The sequence below is a fragment of the Phoxinus phoxinus genome (genome assembly GCF_949152265.1).
Source record: "Phoxinus phoxinus genome assembly, chromosome: 11".
NCBI classification, from domain to species: domain Eukaryota; kingdom Metazoa; phylum Chordata; class Actinopteri; order Cypriniformes; family Leuciscidae; genus Phoxinus; species Phoxinus phoxinus.
The window spans coordinates 35,130,902-35,155,465 of record NC_136886.1 but is presented as its reverse complement, the minus strand read 5'-3'; the positions used below and the strand labels follow the sequence as shown (position 1 = coordinate 35,155,465).

At 38.1% G+C, this 24,564-nt stretch overlaps 1 protein-coding gene across 1 annotated transcript in view; it reads left to right on the top strand.

The window, feature by feature from the left end:
• The first annotated feature begins 7,648 nt into the window (after window positions 1-7,648).
• The window catches only part of rbfox2 (RNA binding fox-1 homolog 2), a 41,111-nt gene continuing 24,195 nt past the window's right edge, over window positions 7,649-24,564 (top strand). Inside the window, exon 1 of the mRNA XM_079627232.1 lies at window positions 7,649-8,458. Coding sequence (XP_079483358.1) covers window positions 8,252-8,458 — 207 coding nt within the window. The 5' untranslated portion in view covers window positions 7,649-8,251. The remainder of the gene's footprint in view (window positions 8,459-24,564) is intronic.

Below are 24,564 nucleotides of genomic sequence, written 5' to 3'. Positions count from 1 at the left end.
TTTATCCGATCCAATTTGATAGGAGGCGCTGTCTCGAAAAACGAGGGTCTGAGAATGCGGGACTCTGGGTGCGGGACTGTAACTTTAGCTATACCTTATACTACTCAACTGAAAAGGGGTCTATTGACTTCACTTTTCTCCGTTGAAGCCTATGGGGTCGCTGTGTCCATTTTATATAGGCCTACTGTCTATGGACGCAACGCGACAAACGGTTTCTATTTCTACGACGCTACGGCTAGATGAGCACCATAGCAAAGTATGGCAATGATATAAAAAATCGGACATTATCAAGTCATATGAACAAGGTGGTTTGAATTCGAGAGCATGAATATTCTGTTAAAAAAGAAAAGAAGAAAAGGCCATTCGGTCTGTGAAAGCGCTTTTCGGCTTCCATAGGTATGAATGGACTCTAGATTTCAGAAAAAAATCTCAGTGCTACGAATGAACGCATGTGTCGCGGCACGGAATAAAAAAAATGTAAAAGGTATTTGAGACTTTTTATATAGGGTATATATATATATATTTTTTTATATATATATATTATATTATATTATATTATTTTGACAAGTTTGTGTTTACATAATATATATGTGTGTACTGTGTATAATGATTTTGTATATAAATACACACACATGTATGTATATATTTTAAAAATATTTGCATGTATATACTGTATAATTATAATTACACATTTTTCTTCAATATATACACACACACATATTATGTAAACACAAACTCTTATTTTGGATGCGATCATTGCCCAGCACTACACAGTAAAAAAAAAAAAAAAAAAAACGTTGGGTTACACATATTGGGTCAATATGTTGGGTTATTTTCTAAAAATATTGGGTATTTTTTTAAATCGTTGAGTAATTTCTAGAAATAACCCGATTGTTGGGTTAAATAGCCTACGGCTAAATAAATATTTAACTGAACTATTTGGTTATTTTAACCCAACTGGAGTTTAACCCAATGCATTGGGATAAAATAACCCATGTTGGGAAGGTGCTTACAACCCCATAGTTGAGTTATTCGTTGGGTTATTTTAAAATACGCGTCGCCGTCGTCCATTAATACCTGACAATGGACACCTCGTCGGTCATTAACCCGCTTACCATGTTCACTTGCCAAATAACACATTTTTAAAACATTAGTTTATATTTTAATTAGTTTTACAATCGAAATCTAACAGTTTTAGAACTCCTTTACTAGGTGTCCTACATCACATTTTAATGGACACCCTGCAGCCAATCAGAATCAAGTATTCACCCAGACCATGGTATATATTATATTATATTATATTATATTATATTATATTATATTATATTATATTATATTATGCAAAAAAAGGTTCCAAAAGGGGCGTTTGCAGCAGCGATGCCATAAGAACCATGTTGAGTTCCCCAAAACCCCTTCTCTTAGGCTGTGTTCACTCTCGGCATGTTTGCGTGGACTAATCAAACTCGAGTGCGATTGCTCTGTTAGTGCGGCTCAGCTGAATAAGTGTTTAGCTGCTCTCCGAACCAAACAAGCGGACCGAGAGCTGAAGATTGTTCTCGATCCGCTTCCAAACAAACTCTGGTGCGGTTCGACTGAAATATGAACACAAAACAGACCAAAGACATGTGAACGGGCCAAACACGGGATATGATGTCCCTGAGAAGGACAGAATGCTTAAGCACACCTGTTTTTCATCATAGTCGTGATGTTGTCCATCACAGTTCAGTACCGGCGTCAGGACCGCGCGTGTTAGCTCTTCACGAGTTCTCAGCTCAGAATACCATCATATGTACGCACATACAGGGTTCAAAATTAGCCAAATGCTGGTAAAATATGCAGGTGGCTGGTAGATTTGCTTCACGCACCAGCCAAAAAAACAATAGTAATCTATTGAGTGGCTGGAAAATTTGATTTGGATGAAAAGGTTAATTTTGAACCCTGCATACAACGAGTGCATTTATCCCAGAACACAGCATTGTTCTCAATGTTCAGTCTCGAAATATATGTGATAAAAGCCGACCAATCAGGTTGTGAGAATATCTCTACGCTTTAGGTTCGGTGTTAAAATGCCAATGTGAACGCAAAAGTGAACCCGGACTACTTTTTTTCTTGGTCCGGATCAAATGAACCAAGCCAACCGAACTACAAGTGTAAACACAACAGAACCATTCTTTATTTTACTTTTTATTTATCTAAAGAAACTTTTTCCTCTAAAAACATGAATGATAAAGGTTCTTTATGGAGCCATCAATGCCAATAAACAACCTTTATTTTTAAGAGTGCGCTACTAAAACATTTAAGTAAATTATATTAAAACATAGAAGTTAGTGTGAATTCTAGAAGCTTTAAATACCTTTAGCGTTCCGGTAGATCTTATCAAGCTTTGTCCTGTTGTCTTACACGTCCTCAAGATTTAATTTTGAGCGTAATATTTACTCTACAATTTCTACACACAGCACAGAGCTTCCACAGAGACTGGATGCAGAAGCAATCGTGCATATAATCCGTTAAAAACACCTGAGGACACATACCGTTACTCACACACTCCGCTGATCTTCTGTCCTATGAAGACACTAGCCAATCAGAACCGCAGAAGTTACAGGAGAAATCTAGTCAGGTTTGCTCATAAATGACTGTTTTTTTTAGTGCAAAACTTTACCAAAATCACATTTGAACCTAATATTGTCACGACCCCTTTAAATGAAGATAAATTATGAAATATTTGACTGATAACTCACAGTATGGAGGCGTCCTGCTACGATCCACGTCTCGAAGTCTCTCTGACCACCAGCCGACGCTCGTCCTCATAGTGTCTCTCTCACGGGACGTTTGGACACAACCAATTGTTGCGACTCTTTTGGGTCAACAAGTCTGTAATTGGCTGAAGAGGAGGAAAAGTTTTGAGATAAAGTCTCTACACGATCAAAGTTTCGTGATGTAACTGCAGAGCATCATGTAAACAAGTGATGCAAGGAACAAATGAGTAAATCTAGTGTAACATCTTGCAAATACTCATTTCTGGCTCTCTGCCACTGATCCACAGCTGTGGGGAACGATATACATGAGCCTACGACTGATTAAGAGCAATACATATCTCAGTTTACCATATTCAGTGAACTCAATAACTCTTGTCAAGTAACTCTTGTCCATCACAAGAAATAGTCATTCCAACCAAATCTCAGAAAGGTTTCAGAAGTGTGTTGTATGCACTTGTTTTTATAGAAGATATGTCAAGTTTCTGTATTATTGGTTCATCAGATATTCCTCAGACTATATCAGCTGTTTGAAAAGTGACCCGTATTTTGGATTTTAACCAGTGAAAATGGGTCAAATTTGCTCATGGAACCACATTGAGATCTCCATATCTCTGGAATGAACCATAATGGGTCTTAAAAATGAAGACAGCAAAAGAAAAGTGTGTTAGGAATCAGAATTGAAAAGGATATTGAGATATCTTTCATAGTTCTTGAGTTACAGGCATGCAAACTTTGGGAAAAGAACATTTATGGCACTCAGACGGGTATGTTCTATACACACTCTAAAAATGCTGGGTTGTTTTAACTAAATTTTGGGTCAAATAGGGACAAACCCAGCCGTTGGGTTACATTTTTAATCCAACGTTTGGGTTTGTCCATATTTGACCCAAAATTTAGTTAAAACAACCCAGCATTTTTTGTGTTGATAAAAAAAACCAAGATATATTTGTAGTTTCAACATTATTTGTTCTTCAGATATTCCTCAAACTATATCAGCTGTTTGAAAAGTGACCCGTATTTTGGATTTTAACCAGTAAAAATGGGTCAAATTTGCTCATGGAACCACATTGAGATCTCCATATCTCTGGAAATGACCCATAATGGGTCTTTAAAAATTAAGACAGCAAAAGAAAAGTGTGTTAGGAATCAGAATTGAAAAGGATATTGAGATATCTTTAATAGTTCTTGAGTTACAGGCATGCAAACTTTGGGAAAAGAACATTTATGGCACTCAGACGGGTATGTTCTATACACACTCTAAAAATGCTGGGTTGTTTTAACTAAATTTTGGGTCAAATATGGACAAACCCAGCCGTTGGGTTACATTTTTAAAGTGCATTTTTAATCCAATGTTTGGGTTTGTCCTTATTTGACCCAAAATTAAGTTAAAACAACCCAGCATTTTTTGTCTTGATAAAAAAAAACAATATATATTTGTAGTTTCAACATTATTAGTTCTTCAGATATTCATCTTTAAAAGAAATAAAGCATCAGTGTATGCAAAGTGACCCACATCTGTTTTTTATGCATGCACTGAAAATGTACAATTGACCAATTTACTCATGGAGCCACATTGAGATCTCCATATCTCTGGAAATTAACCATAATGTGTGTTAAAAATGAAGAAATCAAAAGAAAAGTGTGTTAGGAATCATAATTGAAAAGGATATTGAGATATATTTAATAGTTCTTGAGTTACAGGCATGCAAACTTTGGGAAAATAACATTTATGGCACTCAGACGGGTTTGTTCTATACACACTCTAAAAATGGGTTGTTTTAACTCAATTTTGGGTCAAATATGGACAAACCCAGCCGTTGGGTTACGTTTTTAAAGTGCATTTTTAATCCAACGTTAGGGTTTGTCCATTTGACCCAAAATTGAGTTAAAACAACCCAGCATTTTTTGTCTTGATTAAAAAAAACAAGATATATTTGTAGTTTCAACATTATTTGTTCATCAGATATTCCTCAGACTATATCAGCTGTTTGAAAAGTGACCCGTATTTTGGATTTTAACCAGTAAAAATAGGTCAAATTTGGATATGGAGCCACATTGAGATCTCCATATCTCTGGAAATGAACCATAATGGGTCTTAAAAATTAAGACAGGAAAAGAAAAGTGTGTTAGGAATCAGAATTGAAAAGGATATTGAGATATCTTTAATAGTTCTTGAATTACAGGCATGCAAACTTTGGGAAAAGAACATTTATGGCACTCAGACGAGTATGTTCTATACACACTCTAAAAATGGGTTGTTTTAACTTAATTTTGGGTAAAATATGGACAAACCCAGCCGTTGGGTTACATTTTTAAAGTGCACTTTTAATCCAACGTTTGGGTTTGTCCTTATTTGACCCAAAATTGAGTTAAAACAACCCAGCATTTTTTGTCTTGATAAAAAAAAACAATATATATTTGTAGTTTCAACATTATTAGTTCTTCAGATATTCATCTTTAAAAGAAATAAAGCATCAGTATATGCAGGGTGACCCACATTTGTTTTTTATACACTGAAAATGTACAATTGACCAATTTACTCATGGAGCCGCATTGAGATCTCCATATCTCTGGAAATGAACCATAATGTGTGTTAAAAATGAAGAAATCAAAAGAAAAGTGTGTTAGGAATCATAATTGAAAAGGATATTGAGATATCTTCAATACTTCTTGAGTTACAAGCATGCAAACTTTGGGAAAATAACATTTATGGCACTCAGACGGGTTTGTTCAATACAATTGTGTTGATAAAAATAAAACAAGATACATAGTTTCAACATTATTAGTTCTTCAGATATTGCTCTTTAAAAAAAAAAGCATCAGTTGAATGCAGGGTGACCCACATTTGTTTTTTATGCACTGAAAATGTACAATTGACCAATTTGCTCATGGAGCCACATAGAGATCTCCATATCTCTGGAAATAAACCATAATGGCTCTTAAAAATTAACACAGCAAAAGAAAAGTTTGTTAAGTATCAGAATTGAAAAGGATATTGAGATATCTTCAATACTTCTTGAGTTACAAGCATGCAAACTTTGGGAAAATAACATTTATGGCACTCAGACGGGTTTGTTTTATACAATTGTGTTGATAGAAAATAAAACAAGATCCATAGTTTCAACATTATTAGTTCTTCAGATATTCCTCTTTAAAATGAAAAAAAGCATCAGTATATGCAAAGTGACCCACATTTGGTTTGTGATAATGTGTACAATTGACCAATTTGCTCATGGAGCCACATTGAGATCTCCATATCTCTGGAAATGAACCATAAAGAAAAGTTTGTTGAGAATCAGAATCTTAAAGTAGTTAAAATAGTTCTTGAGTTCAGGCATGCAAACTTGGGGCACAAAAACACAAGAAGTGCTCGTCCCCATTTTTAAACTGACTGTTTGTCATATAATACAGCAAATATTCCTTAAGTTAACAGATTTAACTAATAGACCAACCTCTCAGTAAAAATAAAATAATGATGTCCATCTTTCTAAACTCATTTGTACCCCGCTGTAAATTTGCTCCAAATCTCAGGTGAAAAGTGTCATTTTGACACTCATTTGAATTTCTCAGTAAATATACAGCCATTACATTTAATATTTTGGCTTTCTTCTTCATTTGTGTATTTCTTTCATGAATGACCCGTATGCTTAAATCTGGCTAAAGATAAGCCATGAATTATTGAATGAAGCGTTTCCTCTCATAACGGGGTAAAGTGGGTCAGTGATGGTGAGCTGTGCGCCTCCAAACGCAGGAATTACTATAACTAATTAATTTACTAATAAATTTAATAGAACAATTACTGTTATAAAATGTTGAACTTACATACAGATTAGGGCTGTAAACTATTAATCGGGATTAATCGAATCCAAAATAAAAGTTTGTGTTTACATAATATATGTGTGTGTATTGTATACAATTATTTTGTATATATAAATACACACACATGCATGTATATATTTTTAAAAAAATTGTTATTTATATATAAAATAGTTCTATTTATATATAATATAAATCATATAAAAATATATATGCAGTAAATAAAAATATTTCTCAAATATATACATGCATGTGTGTGTATTTATATATACAAAATAATTGTATACAATACACACACATATATTATGTAAACACAAACTTTTATTTTGGATTCGATTAATCGCGATTAATCGTTTACAGCCCTAATACAGATTGTCTGATTATTAAAATAAAGTGCAGCAGAATAACACTTTGGAAGGCTGCTGTGTATCAATAAATAGTTTTTCTAACAGATGGTAATTTTTAAATGAAAATCCAGTATTGCGCAAAAGAAAACAAAGTTCAGGAGTTGCACGAACATGGCCTTGAAACGGCGTTTGAGACTTTTTGACTGTTGGTGGCTGTCATTGCACCACGTGGCCGCTAGATGTCGCGAAACCGCCGCAAAAGCGACTCGCTTTTCAGCGGCTTCATTTTCCACTGCGAATCCAGCAGGAACACACTGTACCGCATATGAATCACACAATAATAGGCTAATTATATATGTGCGCTTTGGTAATCAATCTCCCAGTATCAACACACATATGAGGACAGAGGAGCGTATCTTTCCAGCGAATTCACCCTTTCAGTGCCAGCCGCTCTGCTACTAAGTTGCAGATCTGTATTTCTCCATACGTTTTTCATACGGAACATTCATTATTGGCTCGTCACATTGTTGACGTATCCCGGTCGCAGTATTGCGGGTTTATTAGAGAACAAAACGCTGATACAATGTGAATAAGCATTTATATGTAGCTTATATATAGTCAGATGCAATCTTGCGTTCGGTTCCGAGTTAAACACTAAAACCGCTTCGTGCTCAAACAGGGAAAACTGCAGCAAGAATAAAGCAACGCGAGCGCGAGGAAACCGGAGAGGAGGGGCGCGCGCGTTTCCTCTCCGCAGCAAGAATCCATTGAGAGAGAGAGAGAGAGAGGGAGAGAGAGAGACAGAGAGAGAGAAGAAAGGAAAAGCAGCAGCTCCACGCCACTCCTTTGTTTTAGGAAATCGCTTGAATCTCGCTCGAAGGACTGGAATGATGCATCGCGTTTCTCTCGCGTTTTCCCGCGACGCCTGTTTTTAAAGGCGAACTTCATGCTTTTGCGTTTAATTTAAGTGGCATCGACAGCAGAGCGTTGAAGATCTGAAACCCTCAGACGCATTAAGCGTTTCCTCCGCGTTGCCCGTCCATGTGTGTTAGACTCGTTTCTTCCACCGTTTTCAGTTTCCCACCAGAGGATATTCTACGCGTTCTGAAGCCCGGAGGTGTTTCTGCTCGCGGTTCGAGTCTGTTATTCGCGTCCAGGCCCGAAATACTCGCTCCTCTTCAAAGGCCTTTAATGCGGCACGCGCGCGTCAGTCTGTAACGGGTTTTAACGCGTCAGATGAGCGTCAGTTCTGATCCGTAAAGCGCCGCTGATCCGCTGCCAGAACATCTCGTCTTCGTTATTCTTCATACGCAACATCTGCGGCCCTCTTCAATGTTAATGTCGACCGACGTCGCATCTGTAATGCTGCCCGTGAGCCGCGGGATCCTGGAGCGCGAGCGGGACCTGGACTCGGGTTCTGCGGGGGTTCGGGGGATGAAGCGCGGGGACCCGGAGCCGGAGGGCGTCGCGGCTGCGGGGGATTCGGTCGGGGCTGAGTGCAAACGAGCGCGGATGGACGGAACCGGAGACATCGGACAGGTAAGCGTTAAAATCATGATTCTGGGCTGTGGTGAAAGAGACACGTTTGTGTTTATGTAAGAATATACACTGGGAAAAATGCTGGGTTGTTTCAATGTTCCCCATGTTTAGGTCAAATATGGACAACACCAATAACGTTGGGTTTAAATTTTAAACCCAACGGTTTGTTTTATCCGTTTGAATAAACGGACAAATCTAACCGTTTGGTTTAAATGTAAAATTCTAGTCTTAACGGTTGGTTTTGTCCATATTTTACCTAAACAATATGGACAAATCCAACCGTTGGGTTTAAATTTTAAACCCAACGGTTGGTTTTAAAATTTTAAACCCAACAGTTGGTTTTGTCCAAACAGCCTAGCATTGTTAGAGTCTACGCTCATATGGTTCTCTGATATTATACCGTTATATGAGATGAAAACAAAGAGTGATGATTGGGGCACCAAAGGTGAGATTTCAAGGATCAGTCACTGTGATACTGAGGGACTCTATCACTGTGTGTTATGATCCTCAGTGCAGTAGATGTTCTTGAATCATGGAGTTGATTTCCCAGTCTCATCCGAGGCCTTTGCTCCATCTCTCTCTCCATCCTGCGGTACTTTTCCATCCTCTCACTCGAGCTCTTCTGCTCCATTCCTCAGACTCCATGCATGTAGACATGATCTCATCTCTCACTTCTGCAGTTTATCCATCTATCCAACCCTTTCCCTCTTTCCATTCGTTCTTTCTGTTTCTCCGGTAAGTGATCTAAAGTGCTGCATGTCCTAATGGCTCATTTTCACTGGCTAATGGCTCACGGTTTCTCTGAACTGCACCATGACGGGATTAAGACTGAGCAGATGTGTGTGTGTGTGTGTGTGTGTGTGTGTGTGTGTGTGTGTGTGTGTGTGTGTGTGTGTGTGTGTGAAAGCTTGCCCGTGTAGCCCAAAAAAGGTATTGATCCTGCTCCGAGAGAGTGTCTGGAAATTTGCCTGCAGCGAGTCAGGAATGAAGTGGGGGTGCAGGAATCAAACCATTCGGTAACAAGAGACGCGCGTTTATGAAAAGCAAGAGATGCAGGAAATTAAAGGAGTGAGACGTCTATAAACACACAGCTCTTTCATCCAGCCTTCTAAAAACACATTTCCAGTGACGTATGAAGCAGTGAAACATGAGCGCAGTTTGGGAAAATCATGAAAGAATAGTGGTTTTCCCATTATTTATGTTTATCTAGTTCAGTCTATGCTGTGCTTTCCTTTAGAAGTTGTTGTTTGTGAATGAAATCTGTGTGAAAGTCATTGGTTTAAAGGTGTAGGAACCTCATTCAGTTGCATTCATGGTTCCCCAGCACTGATATTAAAATCACAGTTTACTACTGCCGCACACACACACACACGCACACACACACGAACACATGCATGCATCAGAAGAGGATTTGCTGTATCACTAACAGTAAAGAGGCTTTTTGTTGTGCTAAAGAGATCTGTACTTGTTTCAGAGTGGCATTAGTCTCTGATCTCCCATTTATCCTGACGCGGGCTGATGGGGGGGGGGTTAATACACACACACACACACACACACACACTGATTAGAGATTTGCCGATAAGCTTTTGCTTTTTTTCTACATCATGCACAAAGTCGCATTTATTGAATATCCTCAGGATCATGCCGCGATGCGGTCGGGTCGCTCACTCACTGCCGTACACAGGCTCAACACACACATACACACACACACACACACACACACATCGTGGCTGTAACGTGCCCTACTTACCCCACGTCTCCAGTAATTACCCTTATGGGATTGCACACATGTGTTGCCATGGCAACTTTGAACTTTGACCCCACGAGCAGAGCAGTAAAGTCGGGGTGTGGTGGTGATGTTATTGCGACAGACAATAGAAACACGTGCGTCTGATTTCCACCCGCGTCTCGGTTGGTTTTGTGCTCATGGAGTCAAGAAAGTGTGTTTGCGTCTCAGTAAAGCGTCTGCCAAACTCAGGGGTCGCGGATTAGTCTGTGCATCGCGTCTATCCGTCAATGATATTGGTGTAAAATCAGCTCTAGTGTTTGTTTTGATGTTTGTTGAAGTACACAATACACGGTTTCAAGCGCATGGTCTTCAGTACTCAATAGAGTTTCCTTCAAATGTATGTGCAAAGATTTCTAGTGATGTAAAATCTTCAAAAAGTAGTTAAAGGACTGTATATATAAAGTACATAAAAGACCGTGTATATAAAGTAGATAAAGGACCGTATAGATAAAAGACTGTATAGATAAAGGACCGTGTATATAAAGTAGATAAAAGACCGTATAGACAAAAAAAAATATATATATAAAGGGCCGTGTATATAAAGAAGATAAAGGACCGTATAGATAAAGGACCGTGTATATAAAGGACTGTGTATATAAAGTAGATAAAAGACTGTATATATAAAGGATCGTGTATATAAAGTAAAGGACTGTATAGATAAAAGACTGTGTATATAAAGGACTGTATATATAAAATAAAAGACTATATATATAAAGGACCGTATATAAAGTAGTTAAAGGACCGTATATATATAAAGTAGATAAAGGACCGTATAGATAAAAGACTATATATATAAAGGACCGTGTATATAAAGTAGATCAAGGACCGTATAGATAAAAGACTGTATATATAAAGGACCGTATATAAAAAGTAGATAAAGGAACCGTATAGATAAAAGACTGTATATATAAAGGACTGTGTATATAAAGTAGATAAAGGACCGTATAGATAAAAGACTATATATATATATAAAGTAGGGGTGCACGATATATCGGCCGCCGATATAATATCGGCCGATATGGTCATTGTTTTACACATCGGTATCGTTCCGATGTCAAAATATGGCCGATGTGAACAGGCCGATTATCATTCCTGTGTATTTGACGTGCGTGTGGGGGCGGGGATGTTTGTTTTTGCACGAGCGCATTTCAGCTGTGAACAGCGCTGGTGTGTAGGGGCGCGCGCTTTACAGAGGGTGCACCCTTTATCACGTCTCGTCAGAGCGAGGGGAATAACTGATACTGTGGGAACAGTTTTTATGTGTAGTGGTGCGTACTTTATGGTGGGCACACGATCAACATTTGTTATATCTCCCGTGCTGGACGGGGCGAGGTTTGAACCCGGGTTTGTGTGTAGGGGCGCGCACTTCATTGTGGGCGCGCGAACTAGTCATTACACCGTGTCCTAACTACACGCGATGCCGCGACACGCGATAAAAGGTATATTTTCAATGTTAATCAGAGCTTTATGTCCTAACCAGCCGCGACGGCGACACGCGACGATTCTATTTTAGAAACTGTTTCTATTTTTCTGCGACGTCGCGCTGGAATAACAAACACAACGTGTGGCAATGATAATCTCAGGCACTGTTTATGTGCTTTATTTAATGTTAAAAGCGTGTCATGTGACTTTTAATATCATTTAGTGCTCCAGCTTTGTAGCTGTAAAAGCAACAATGGATAATTCACCTCAGATCTTGAAATTAAACAAATGGAAACAAGAACGTTCAAACTGAAGAAACAAATGTATTATTTGACAAAGATTGTTTAAGTAACTCAGTAGCCTATGTATTTGAATACTGTTTAAATGGTGTAATATTTGTGAATTTGATTATGTAGCTACTTATCCATTTTCTTGCGATTGCCGTCAAGATTACTCTCTGGTGCTGTGCACTTGACGCGACAGCCTGCCCACACACCGTTCTGATTGGCTCTGGGTTTTGATTGATTTGTATGCAACTCGCAGTCGCGTCGCGGCTAGAGTGGACATACAAATTATTAATGACTGATATTGGTACACACAGGTAAAGGTGCCCAATATCAGTAATTTCTGAAAATAAATTACAAAAGTAAAAAAAAAAAAAAAAGTGTTTTGGAAAATAGCTCTTTATTTGATTATCATAAAAATGTGTTTTCTATACAGAGATATCGACATCGGTAAATATCGGTATCGGCCATAACAGCAATATTAATATCGGTTATCGGTATCGGCCACAATATTCACATCGGTGCATCCCTAATATAAAGGACCGTATATAAAAAGTAGATAAGGGACCGTATAGATAAAAGACTATATATATAAAGGACCGTATATAAAAAGTAGATAAGGGACTGTATAGATAAAAGACTATATATATAAAGGACTGTATATAAAAAGTAGATAAGGGACCGTATAGATAAAAGACTATATATATAAAGGACCGTATATAAAAAGTAGATAAGGGACCATATATATATAAAGTAGATAAAGGACTGTATGTCGGCTGTTGCGCTCTTTGCGTTAATGCTGAGAATGCAGTGTGTGTTTGTTACGCGTGTCCGTCTGACGTGTTTCTGAATGCAACGATGCCTGAAGTCGAGCAGAGTTAGAATTTCTTTTCCATCTCCTTGCGTTGAGTTTGTTTCAGGCGAACTCTTCCCTTCAGAGCTATTACTGACCTTTTAAAGCCGCTCTATTTCTTTAAGTGTGTTGTTGAGCAATGTGTTTTTCATTTTCTGGTACTTCGATGAGGGAGTCTCTCTCTCTCACACACACACACACACACACATACAGCCATGAGGCTTATGTCAGGACGCCAGACCTCCATCTTAAATGTGTTCAGCAGGAATACACACACACACACACACACACACACACACACACACACACACACACACACACACACACACACACACACACACACACACACACACACACAGGAAGCGTTAAACTCCAGACAGACATTCAGACTCTAACAGACACACATGAAGTAAGTGAGAGGTTTGAAACGCAAATCATCTGTTCTTTCTTCTTCACCTCCGTCGTTCGCTGAGCTCCTCCTCTTCGGCTCCACCATCTGTTCACGTTCTCGTCTCTCTTTCGCCTGATCTCTCCATTCTGCTGTTCTCCTTTAGCAGGGAGTTACAGGGCAGGAGTCTGAGGGAGTCGTCGCTTCTACTCTCAGAAGATCTTCCAGTGACACGCTGCTCAGTTGAGTGTGTGTGTGTTTGAGAGAGAGAGAGAGAGATAGTGTGTGTGTGTGTGTGTGATGTGTTTTAGAGAGAGAGTGAGAGAGAGTGTGTGTGTGTGTGTGTGTGTTTTAGAGAGAGGGAGAGAGTGTGTCTGTCTGTGAGAGTGTGTGTGTGTGTGTGGTGTGTGATGTGTTTTAGAGAGAGAGAGAGAGTGTGTGTTTTAGAGAGAGAGAGAGAGAGTGTGTGTGTGTAAGAGTGTGTGTGTGTGTGTGTGGGAGAGAGAGAGAGAGTGTGTGTGTGTGTGTGTGAATGTATGTGTGTGTGAGAGAATTTGTGTGTGTGTTTTAGAGAGAGAGAGAGAGTGTGTGTGAGAGTTTGTGTGTGTGGTAGAGAGAGAGAGTGTGTGTCTGTGTGTGTGAGTGTGTGTGTGTGTGAGTGTGTGTGAGTGTGTGTGAGTGTGTGTGAGTGTGTGTGAGTGAGTGTGTGTGAGTGTGTGTGTGTGTGTGTGTGTGTTGGCAGTGAGTTTCTCCTCAGTCCTTAAGGAAATGAGGCACATGACGGGGTTGTGTGTGTGACTCATTGTCTCTCTCTGCTCCAGTCGTCTGCTTCACACACATGGACTCCAGATGTTTCTGTCTTTACTCTGCAGATCAGAGCCGATCCTCAAATATCAGCAGAAAAACACATTCAGCCGTTCAGATTCTGGCCTGAATCTCCTCAAACCCGCCAAGAAAACGTCTGCCCCATATTTCACCTCCAAACCAGAAGAAGGAAGTTTTATTCTGAATAATGTCGGCTAGATGACTTTAATCTTCTTTTTAGAACGATAAAGTGTTTTTCCATTATTTTTCATTCCCGTTTGCATGATGCAAAGAAATAAAGGTTCTTTAGATTATTATTAAAATCTGATTATTTAAAAAAATGTTTAGTTTAAGAACGGATCACTGAAAGGTTCTTTGTGAAACAAAAAATAAGGCTTTTTATTAAAAAATATTTTAAAAAGTATATTTTTATAAGAAAAACTTTTTTTTGAGTGTATACCGATTTGAATGAATAATTCTTGTGCCAGAGTGATTCGTTACTGTAATACACTAAGTTCGTTTTTTTTTTTTTTTTCGTTACAGCAATGAGAGTCTCCATTAAGAATAATTACAGTATAATATTACAGTAATGAGAATTTGGGCTGAAAATGTGATCATAAATGACCAGGGCTGTAATGATACACGTCACGATTCGATACAAATCGCGATACTGAACTCACAATATGATACTATCGCAGTATTTTAATCCAAAAGAAAGTTTTTTTATTATATTACTTGATTATTATTATTATTGAAATGATATTATAATTTTAATTATGATTATACATTATATTCAACATTATATAGCCTATAGTAGTTTAATGTAGTAATTTCACTGAAACGCCATAATTTTTCAGGGTTTTTAGTAGGGCTGTAAACTATTAATCGCGATTAATCGAATCCAAAATAAAAGTTTGTTTACATAATATATATGTGTGTGTATTGTGTATAATAATTTTTTATATATAAATACACACACATGCATGTATATATTTGATAAATATTTGCATTTATATACTGCATATATATTTTTATATGATTTATATTATATATAAATAGAATTATTATATATAAATAACACATTTTTCTTAAATCTATGCATGTTTGTGTATTTATATATACAAAATAATTATACACCATACACACACATATATTATGTAAACAAACTTTTATTTTGGATTCGATTAATCGCGATTAATCGTTTACAGCCCTAGTTTTTAGTGTGTAAATATGGGTGTGTATGATTTGTTATTTGTATTGATTGTATTTATTCATGATGAGTAGTGTACTTATTTATTTGTGAGTCTTTTAACCGGACCTCAGTACCTACTCTCGCTCCAGCTCATGTACCATGTTTTGGAATGACAATAAAAATCTTTTTTTTTTTAAATGATTATTACGGTTAGGGATGCACCGATGTGAATATTGTGGCCGATACCGATAACCGATATTAATATTGCTGTTATGGCCGATACCGATATTTACCGATGTCGATATCTCTGTATAGAAAACACATTTTTATGATAATCAAATAAAGAGCTATTTTCCAAAACACTTTTTTTTTTTTTTTTTACTTTTGTAATTTATTTTCAGAAATTACTGATATTGGGCACCTTTACCTGTGTGTACCAATATCAGTCATTAATAATTTGTATGTCCACTCTAGCCGCGACGCGACTGCGAGTTGCATACAAATCAATCAAAACCCAGAGCCAATCAGAACGGTGTGTGGGCAGGCTGTCGCGTCAAGTGCACAGCACCAGAGAGTAATCTTGACGGCAATCGCAAGAAAATGGATAAGTAGCTACATAATCAAATTCACAAATATATTACACCATTTAAACAGTATTCAAATACATAGGCTACTGAGTTACTTAAACAATCTTTGTCAAATAATACATTTGTTTCTTCAGTTTGAACGTTCTTGTTTCCATTTGTTTAATTTCAAGATCTGAGGTGAATTATCCATTGTTGCTTTTACAGCTACAAAGCTGGAGCACTAAATGATATTCAAAGTCACATTACATGCTTTTAACATTAAATAAAGCACATAAACAGTGCCTGAGATTATCATTGCCACACGTTGTGTTTGTTATTCCAGCGCGACGTCGCAGAAAAATAGAAACAGTTTCTAAAATAGAATCGTCGCGTGTCGCCGTCGCGGCTGGTTAGGACATAAAGCTCTGATTAACATTGAAAATATACCTTTTATCGCGTGTCGCGGCATCGCGTGTAGTTAGGACACGGTGTAATGACTAGTTCGCGCGCCCACAATGAAGTGCGCGTGCCTACACACAAACCCGGGTTCAAACCTCGCCCCGTCCAGCACGGGAGATATAACAAATGTTGATCGTGTGCCCACCATAAAGTACGCACCACTACACATAAAAACTGTTCCCACAGTATCAGTTATTCCCCTCGCTCTGACGAGACGTGATAAAGGGTGCACCCTCTGTAAAGCGCGCGCCCCTACACACCAGCGCTGTTCACAGCTGAAATGCGCTCGTGCAAAAACAAACATCCCCGCCCCCACACGCACGTCAAATACACAGGAATGATAATCGGCCTGTTCACATCGGCCATATTTTGACATCGGAACGATACCGATGTGTAAAACAATGACCATATCGGCCGATATTATATCGGCGGCCGATATATCGTGCACCCCTAATTACGGTTACTTTTTGTATCTAGTAAGTAATAGAGGAATGGCCTTTAAATGTAGGGACTGAAATCTCTCAGGTTGCATTAAAAAGAAAACTCTTAATTTCTGTTTGGAAGATGAACGAAAATCGTATAGTTTTGAAACGACGTATCTCTAGATATAATGATGCATTGTTTACATCTAATGATTTTTGGCATAAAAGAAAAATCTATATTTTTTATCCATACAATGTATTGCCAGAAATAAACCCGTGAGACTCGTGACTGGGTTTCTGATCCAGGGTCACACTTACAAAATCACAGTTAGCGAAAAAGGAATGAATTTAAACAATGTAATAATTTGATGCAGAATATGATCCTCTTTTGCAGTGAGCTTCTCTGCAAACATCAGCACTGCAGATTATTTCTGGAATCAGCATCATGTCTTTCGCAGTGCTGAGCGCTCCCTCAGGGGACTGGAGGAGGGACATTAGTTCCAGCTCGAGCGGCGGTTTATCAAGAGCAGAAGAGAAGAGATAACACTCTTAACACACACGTCTCCTCAACATCATCTCCGGCTGCAGTTACTGTGCGCGAGAGACACCGTTCCCGCTCGTGTGTTGTGCAAGCGCCCCGATCCGCTCGCCTCCAGTTAATATTAACCGCGTCGCATCTTTCGGACTGTAATAAGTCACCGTTAAACTGCAGCGCTGCGTCACCTCCGCTTGTCCCTCATGTCGTGATCATCCTCTTGTTTTAATGCGTAAACAATAGAGCGGCTTGAACTCTGCCGGCGCGCGTGAGCCGGCGCTAATCTGATTATACAGCGCTATAGACCCATTAAACGCGCAGCCCCAATTAAACACACACAGAGATACAGACAGAAAGACCGTTCCTAAGGATCGTGTACATTCTTCATGGTGAAGGCAATCCCATAATGCACTGCCCTGAGATCAGTGAAAACATCCAAGATGGCGATTGAAAAGAGGAAAATGTTCGATTGTTCAAATCATTAAATACTATTGAGGTCATTACGTCAAATCAACCACGTTCTGGAAAATTCCCCGGATCAAATTTATTTTGATCATATTTTTTTTGAAGAAAGACAAACCAAAGCCAAAGTATTTAAATGTATATTTACTGAGTAATCCACTATTTTAATAAGGGGGTTAAAATGAGCTTTGGAGCCAATTTATAGGGGGATAAAAATTACTTTAGAAAGATGTCAGCATCATTATTTTATTTTTACACAGAGATTGGTTGGTCTATCAGTTAAACATGTTGACTTTAGCAATATTTGTTGCATTATATGCCAACGGCGACTGTTCAAAATGGGGAAAAAGCACTTATTGTGTGTTTTTGCTGCAAGTTTGCATGCCTGTAACTCAAGAAGTGTTAAAGATTTCTTAATATCCTTTTAGATTCTGATTCTTAACAAACTTTTATTTTGATGTCTTAATTTTAAAGGCCTAATATGGTTCAATCCCAGAGATATGGAGATCTTAATGTGAATAAAATAAAATAATGATGCTGCCATCTTACTAAAGCCATTTTGTAATTTGGCACCAAATCTCATGTGAAAATGTTAATTTTGACACTGGATTACTCAGTAAATATTAAGGCTGTAACGACACCCTCATGTCACGATTCGATACCACGACACTGAACTCACGATACAATATTATTGCGATAATCCAAGACATATGATTAAAATGTTACATTTGGTTTCATATTGTGTAAGTGAACAGACTTGGACTTGGTGCTGGAAACCCAAAGCATAGGACAATAGTGAATAACAATATTCATGATTATTCAGCTGGAAATACAGATTATTTTAGACGAATATGCTTGAACTGTCACTGACTAGATATATTTATAAAAATGTAGGCCACTTTTTACTGGTAACATCAGACATTTGGCATTATCAGGACACACACATATTCCCCCGCTGCATTATTATACATTGTTCAACATTATATAGTAGTTTAATGTAGTACTGACACTAAAACTATGAAAGCTTAAATTTTTCACACAGTAATTTTTATTTGGGGGTGAACTATACACTATGTATATATGTATTGCGATATATTGTGACCCGATATATTTTTACACCCCTAGTAAATATACATTCATGACATATTTTGTCTTTCTTCCTCATGTATGCATGTCTTTCTCCAACATGTTTTAGCGTCCGGTTGAGTCGACACTGAATGACCCACTTGCATGTTTCCAATATGTTGTGGTGTTGACGTTGCAACATGCTAACAGCGCACCGCTGGAATGGAGTATTAGCTTTAGCTCTCCCATGAGCAGCGCTGTAGAGGCGAGCGCTCGACTCGCTCGCGTTAGACGGCAGGCGTCCTCCGAGGTTAATTACGGTGTGTGTGTTCCTTCTCTCAGGAAGAACTGGTTTAATCTCGTCCACTGCCGAGCGCCCTTGATCTCGTATCTCAGGCCTGTAATTGATGTCATTTTCAGGAGCTTTTGCCCCCAGGTTTAATTAAAGCCTTCATTATTCACAGATCTGGTCTCAATTGTGCAGTTGATCTCAGTGTGAAAGTCAAGCTTCATATTGGTGTCACCGAAATGACCGTCTCTGTTCATTAATGGAGGTCAAGCGTCAGTCAATCGCTCTGAAGTACAGTATCAGCTCTTTCTCTACAACACTCCCAGAGCCGCTGACCTCAGGGAGTTACTCACTAGATCTCGTTCTCAATCACAGATGTTAAAAACTTACTGTATTTTTGAGGGATGCACGATATATCGGTCACCATATCGGTATCGGCCGATATATGCTAATTTTTTTATGTTACCGTTATCGGCCCGATAAGAAAATTGGCCTGATATTATATAATAAAGCTGATAAGTAATGTATTTTTTCCTTCAGCTGAGACGCTTCAGATGCGACTGTTCAACATGATGGCTTTAAATTGCTTGAAATATGATTGGAATCTTTCAAAAAAAATTTTGAATATGGTGCAAAAGTTCATTTATTTCAGTAATTCAACTTAAAAGGTGAAACTAATATATTATATAGACTCAATACATGCAAAGTGAGATATTTCAAGCCTTTATTTGTTATAATTGTGATGATTATGGCTTATAGATTATGAAAACCCAAAATTCAAAATTAGAATATTGTGAAAAGGTTTTCATAAGCTATAAGCCATAAAATTATAACAAATAAAGTCTTGAAATATCTCACTTTGCATGTAATGAGTCTATATAATATATTAGTTTCACCTTTTAAGCTGAATTACTGAAATAAATGAACTTTTGCACCATATTCTAATTTTTCCAGTTTCACCTGTAATTATAATTGTGTGATTTGGACATGAGACTTAAAAAAAAAAATATATATATTAAGCTCTCAAAAATGATATAAAAATGTTGATGTATCTGGCTAAATATATCGGTTATCGGCTTTCAAATATAAAGAGTTATCGGTATCGGCCAAAGTTTTCATATTGGTGCATCCCTAATTATTTTTATCTTGTGTATTTTGTATATTTATGTATTTTTCAGTTTAACAAAAAACTTGCAGTTCCATCATGATCCCTGGTTATGAAACCCTTAAACAACAACTCTGTTTCCCATCGACGTGCTTTTGTCTGGTCAGAGGAGGGTTTGAGCGATGTGTTTAATGACTGAGGAGATCCACAGCCGTTTAAACCGAGAGGAAAAGCATTAAACTCTGATTATAATCCCAGTGTTTTAGATTAGCCTTGTAGATTACAGCAGCAGCTGCTCGTGTGTGTGTGTGTGTGTGTGTTCGTTCAGTTAGTGTAGTTAATCTCACTCTTTATCTTCTTTTTCTCTCTGTAATCCCTCCATCCGTCTCTTTATCCTTTTATCACCAGCCGTTTGACTGTGAGCTTCACATCTGCTTTCTTTTCAGAGGTTCTGAGACAATGCAGTGTCATCAATAATATAATAGTCTTTTGTGATGCCTAAAAATAAACTTTTGGGCAGTTGAACATGAATGATTGATTAATCGGTTGATGTAATCGCGAGATAAGCGTAATAATTGTGCCGTTTAAATTTATATTTTGCCATTGAAATATGGAAAGTTTAAGATCTTATTAAAGAAATGCCATCAAATGCATGATGTTGAATCCACTTTTTCAGCAAAAGATAAGAAACAACATTAAAGTACACGAAGATGGTCAACGGTCTTTCTTCGTATAAAATGTAGGCTTATGGGTTTAATCAGGCTGCATTATCTTATTATTAGGCTATGAAAAATATTTTTTTATAGCATGAAAGTAAATCATATGGGCCTAATTTATTCAAATTTTTAATATGATTTTAAATACGATTGCAAGTGTAAAATATATTAGGTTCCCTATTTATCGTTAAAAGATCGCGATCTCGCTTCGAACACCCACGTGATCTCCCGTGACCAGGACTGGGGCGATATATCGCTGTTCTTGCAATACGAGAATTGATGCGCCGGCGCCAAATATCGACATTTTAATAATGCGCTGAATAGATTTTCCTGCTCCCAGCGTCAGATAGACGGATATTATGATGTATCGTTATCGGATTGTCTAGCAATATATCGATTATCGCAGAATTGCTGTACCATGAAATTATCGGTATCGTATCGTGAGCCATGTATCGTATCGTGAGGTGTCCTGTGATTCCCCCGTAACCATGACGGGTCTAAGTCTAAAGTAGCGCCACACGTTGCTTTTCAAGTTGTCAGGAGTGTAGATTCGAACGGCTCGTCAGGCGCGGGTGTTGTAGGCGCTGGCGCGGCCATTGTTTTGATTAAATAGGCGCTAACGGGACGCTAACGGCACCTACAGGAGCCCAGATGACCAATAATAGCCTTGCTAATGTGCTCGCGATCCACAACTGCACCAGCCGTGAAAAAGCCTTGGAATCTGAATTGAAAACAACGTTTACAAGCAAACACATTTACAAAAAATAGTTCCCATAACTGGTTTGAATATTAAAGGCTGCCCAATATTCGTTCGAATATCATTATTTTTAAATATTCAAATTATATTCGAATAACGAAGTTTGGAGTCAACACACAGAATTATAAATATACATTAAATACATTCATATACATTAAAAAAAGTAGAACAATTAATCAACATTTTAGAATTTCTATGTACATGCATGATGATTTACTGTAAAAATTGAAAATGCTTTGGCAATACATCGTAAAAATTGATGTCAATAAAGCACATTTTGAATTGAATTGAATTGAGAGAGAGAGAGTAAGAGAGAGAGAGAGAGAGAGAGTAAGAAAGTGATATGGGAGGAGAGAGAGAGACTAGAGGGGGAGGAGAGACACACACACACACACTCACACACTCACACACACAGAAAGGCAGAGCGAGCGAGAGGGAGATTTTGAATGTGTCAGACACTGAGGAGATCGAGAGCATTAGTCGCTGTTCTCTCGCGTTCAATAGGATGATGGGAGTCTTTTACACTCCTGTGCGGCCGGTGAGTTACATCATTCATGTTGCTGCATTTCGTGCGTGTGCGTGTGTGTGCGTGTGTGTGTGTGTGTGCGTGCGTGCGTGTGTGTGTGTGTGTGTGTGTGTCTGGTGTAAAGCAGGTCTAATGGAGGTGAGGAAAGTCTCGTGTGTTTCTCCAGCTGTCTCTCTTGACTGAAGGGATCAGGTGTTGTGAACAGTTGTTCCTTCATCCGTCAGTGTGTCACACACACACACACACACACACCTTCAGTATTAACGTGCAGCGATACAAATCAGTCTTTTATTAGTTAAAAGCTTTGTGTGTGTGTGTTATACCTCTCTCTCTCTCTCTCTCTCTCTCTCTCTCTCTCTCTTTCTCTCTGTCTCTTTCTCTCTGTCTCTCTCTCTCTCTCTCTCTCTCTCTCTCTCTCTCTCTCTCTCTCTCTCTCTCTCTCTCTCTCTCTCTCGTGTGTGTGTTATAGCTCTCCCTCCCCCTCTCCTGCTGTTTCCCGAGGGCTCGAGCAGCTGTTATCTCGGTGCTTTCCTTTAAAAGCAGGAATGAGATGGAGGGGGTGCAGAGAATGGAAATTGATTTTTAAAGGTGGCGCGCGGGGTGAAGCTTGAGAGAAGAGAAGTGTGTGTGTGTGTTCAGGTGAGGATCTGATGGCACGGTTCATACTGTACATGTACAGCTCAGGACAGAGCGAGGCTGGGTTCAGTGTGTGAAGTGTGTTTACTCCACCCAGCGTTCGCCCTGAAGGCTGGGAGAGCCTCGTACCTGTCCGCTCATGATCTCACACGCTCGCTCCAGAAATCAGGACAGAGCCTTTGTTCTGCGCAGAATATAGCTCTAGATTTCCCCGAAAACTGTATTTTGTTGACTTTAGAATATAGTTTTGGATATCTGATATACACACACACACACCCACACACACATACACCTCGATCTATTAAACTTATCTTATTGGATTGCTCTTCTTTAAATGCTAGTAGATTTTATTTAGCAACATCTTTTAGCGTGTGTAAAATTAAAAAACATTGTGTCATATTGAATCTATTGTATTTTCTAGTGCAGGGCAGCGATAAATCATGATTAATCACATCCGAAATATAAGTTTGTGTTTACATAATATATGCATGTGTGCTGTGTATAATTATTTTGTATATATAAATACACACGCATTGCATGTATATATTTAAGAATTTTTATTTATTTATAGGCCTACATAATATAAAGGTATATACATGTAAATATTTCTTAAATATATTCATGTGTGGTGTGTGTATTTATATATATCATGATTTCTTATTGTTAATGTCCGCGGCCTCACTCAAGCGTCTGAACGTGTGTGTGTGTGTGTGTGTGTGAGAATCTTAAACATGAGAATAAAGCGGTAGAACTAATGCAATCTCAGTTGACACGACATGCTATCGATTATTGCAAAAAATTAGGGATTTATATCTATATTCAGCTATATGAAAATTGTCTGATAACCAATAATTCTTTATATTTGAAAGCCGATAATCAATATATTGGCCGATAAATCTAAATCAGTTTTTTTTTTTACATAATTTTTTGAGAGCCTGATTACAAAAGTCTCACTATTAAAAGCCCTGTCTCAAGCACACTATTCTAATGTTCTTATTATAATTATTATTAATGTTATAATTTTATGATAGCCGATTTATGAATCATGAAATGATTTCAATCATATTTCACGCAATTTAAAGCCATCATGTTGAACAGTTGCATCTGAAGCGTCTCAGCTGAAGCAAATAATACATTATTTATCAGCTTTAATATATCAGCCAAATTTTCATACCAATATGGCAATAAATATTCTTTCCATTCAAAGTTGCAAAAATTGGAATATTGCATTAAACATTTCCAGCGTTTCCATCCCATGTGTTCAAGAGAACTAAATCATCACTTCCTGGGAAACTGGTGCATATTATCAGTAATAAAACTGAGTTTCTGCAGTCGGCTGTTTTCATCATAAACGAGTGTGTGTCGAGCGTCAGAGAAACTCAGTAAGCGCTGTCGTGTTCTCTAGCGTTCGGACGCTGGTGTTCGGGAACACACTCGTGTGTGTGAGACGCTTCTGGAGGGAGTTACACACACTCATTCTGATCACACATTTCGACTCCGGCGTTTCAGAAACACCAAACCAACATTAGAGACGCTGCGACGCCATTGGTCCGCTGGTTACTCCAGTTATCCAATCACAGCTCACGCTTAGGGAAAGTCACATGAGGTTATTGTTGCGCATCGAGGGATTTATTCAGTAAATGTATTTAAATCGTAGTTTATGTGCATGTCTTCTAATCGAATATAAAATAATCCGCTTTAATTGAGCGCACGTTTTTTTTAATGCACATTTTTTAGAATTAATTTTCATCTTGGTGTTTCCATCAAGCACTTTATGCAATTTCCCCAAGATTTGCATAAAATTATATGGATGGAAATATAGCTAGTGTGATGCGT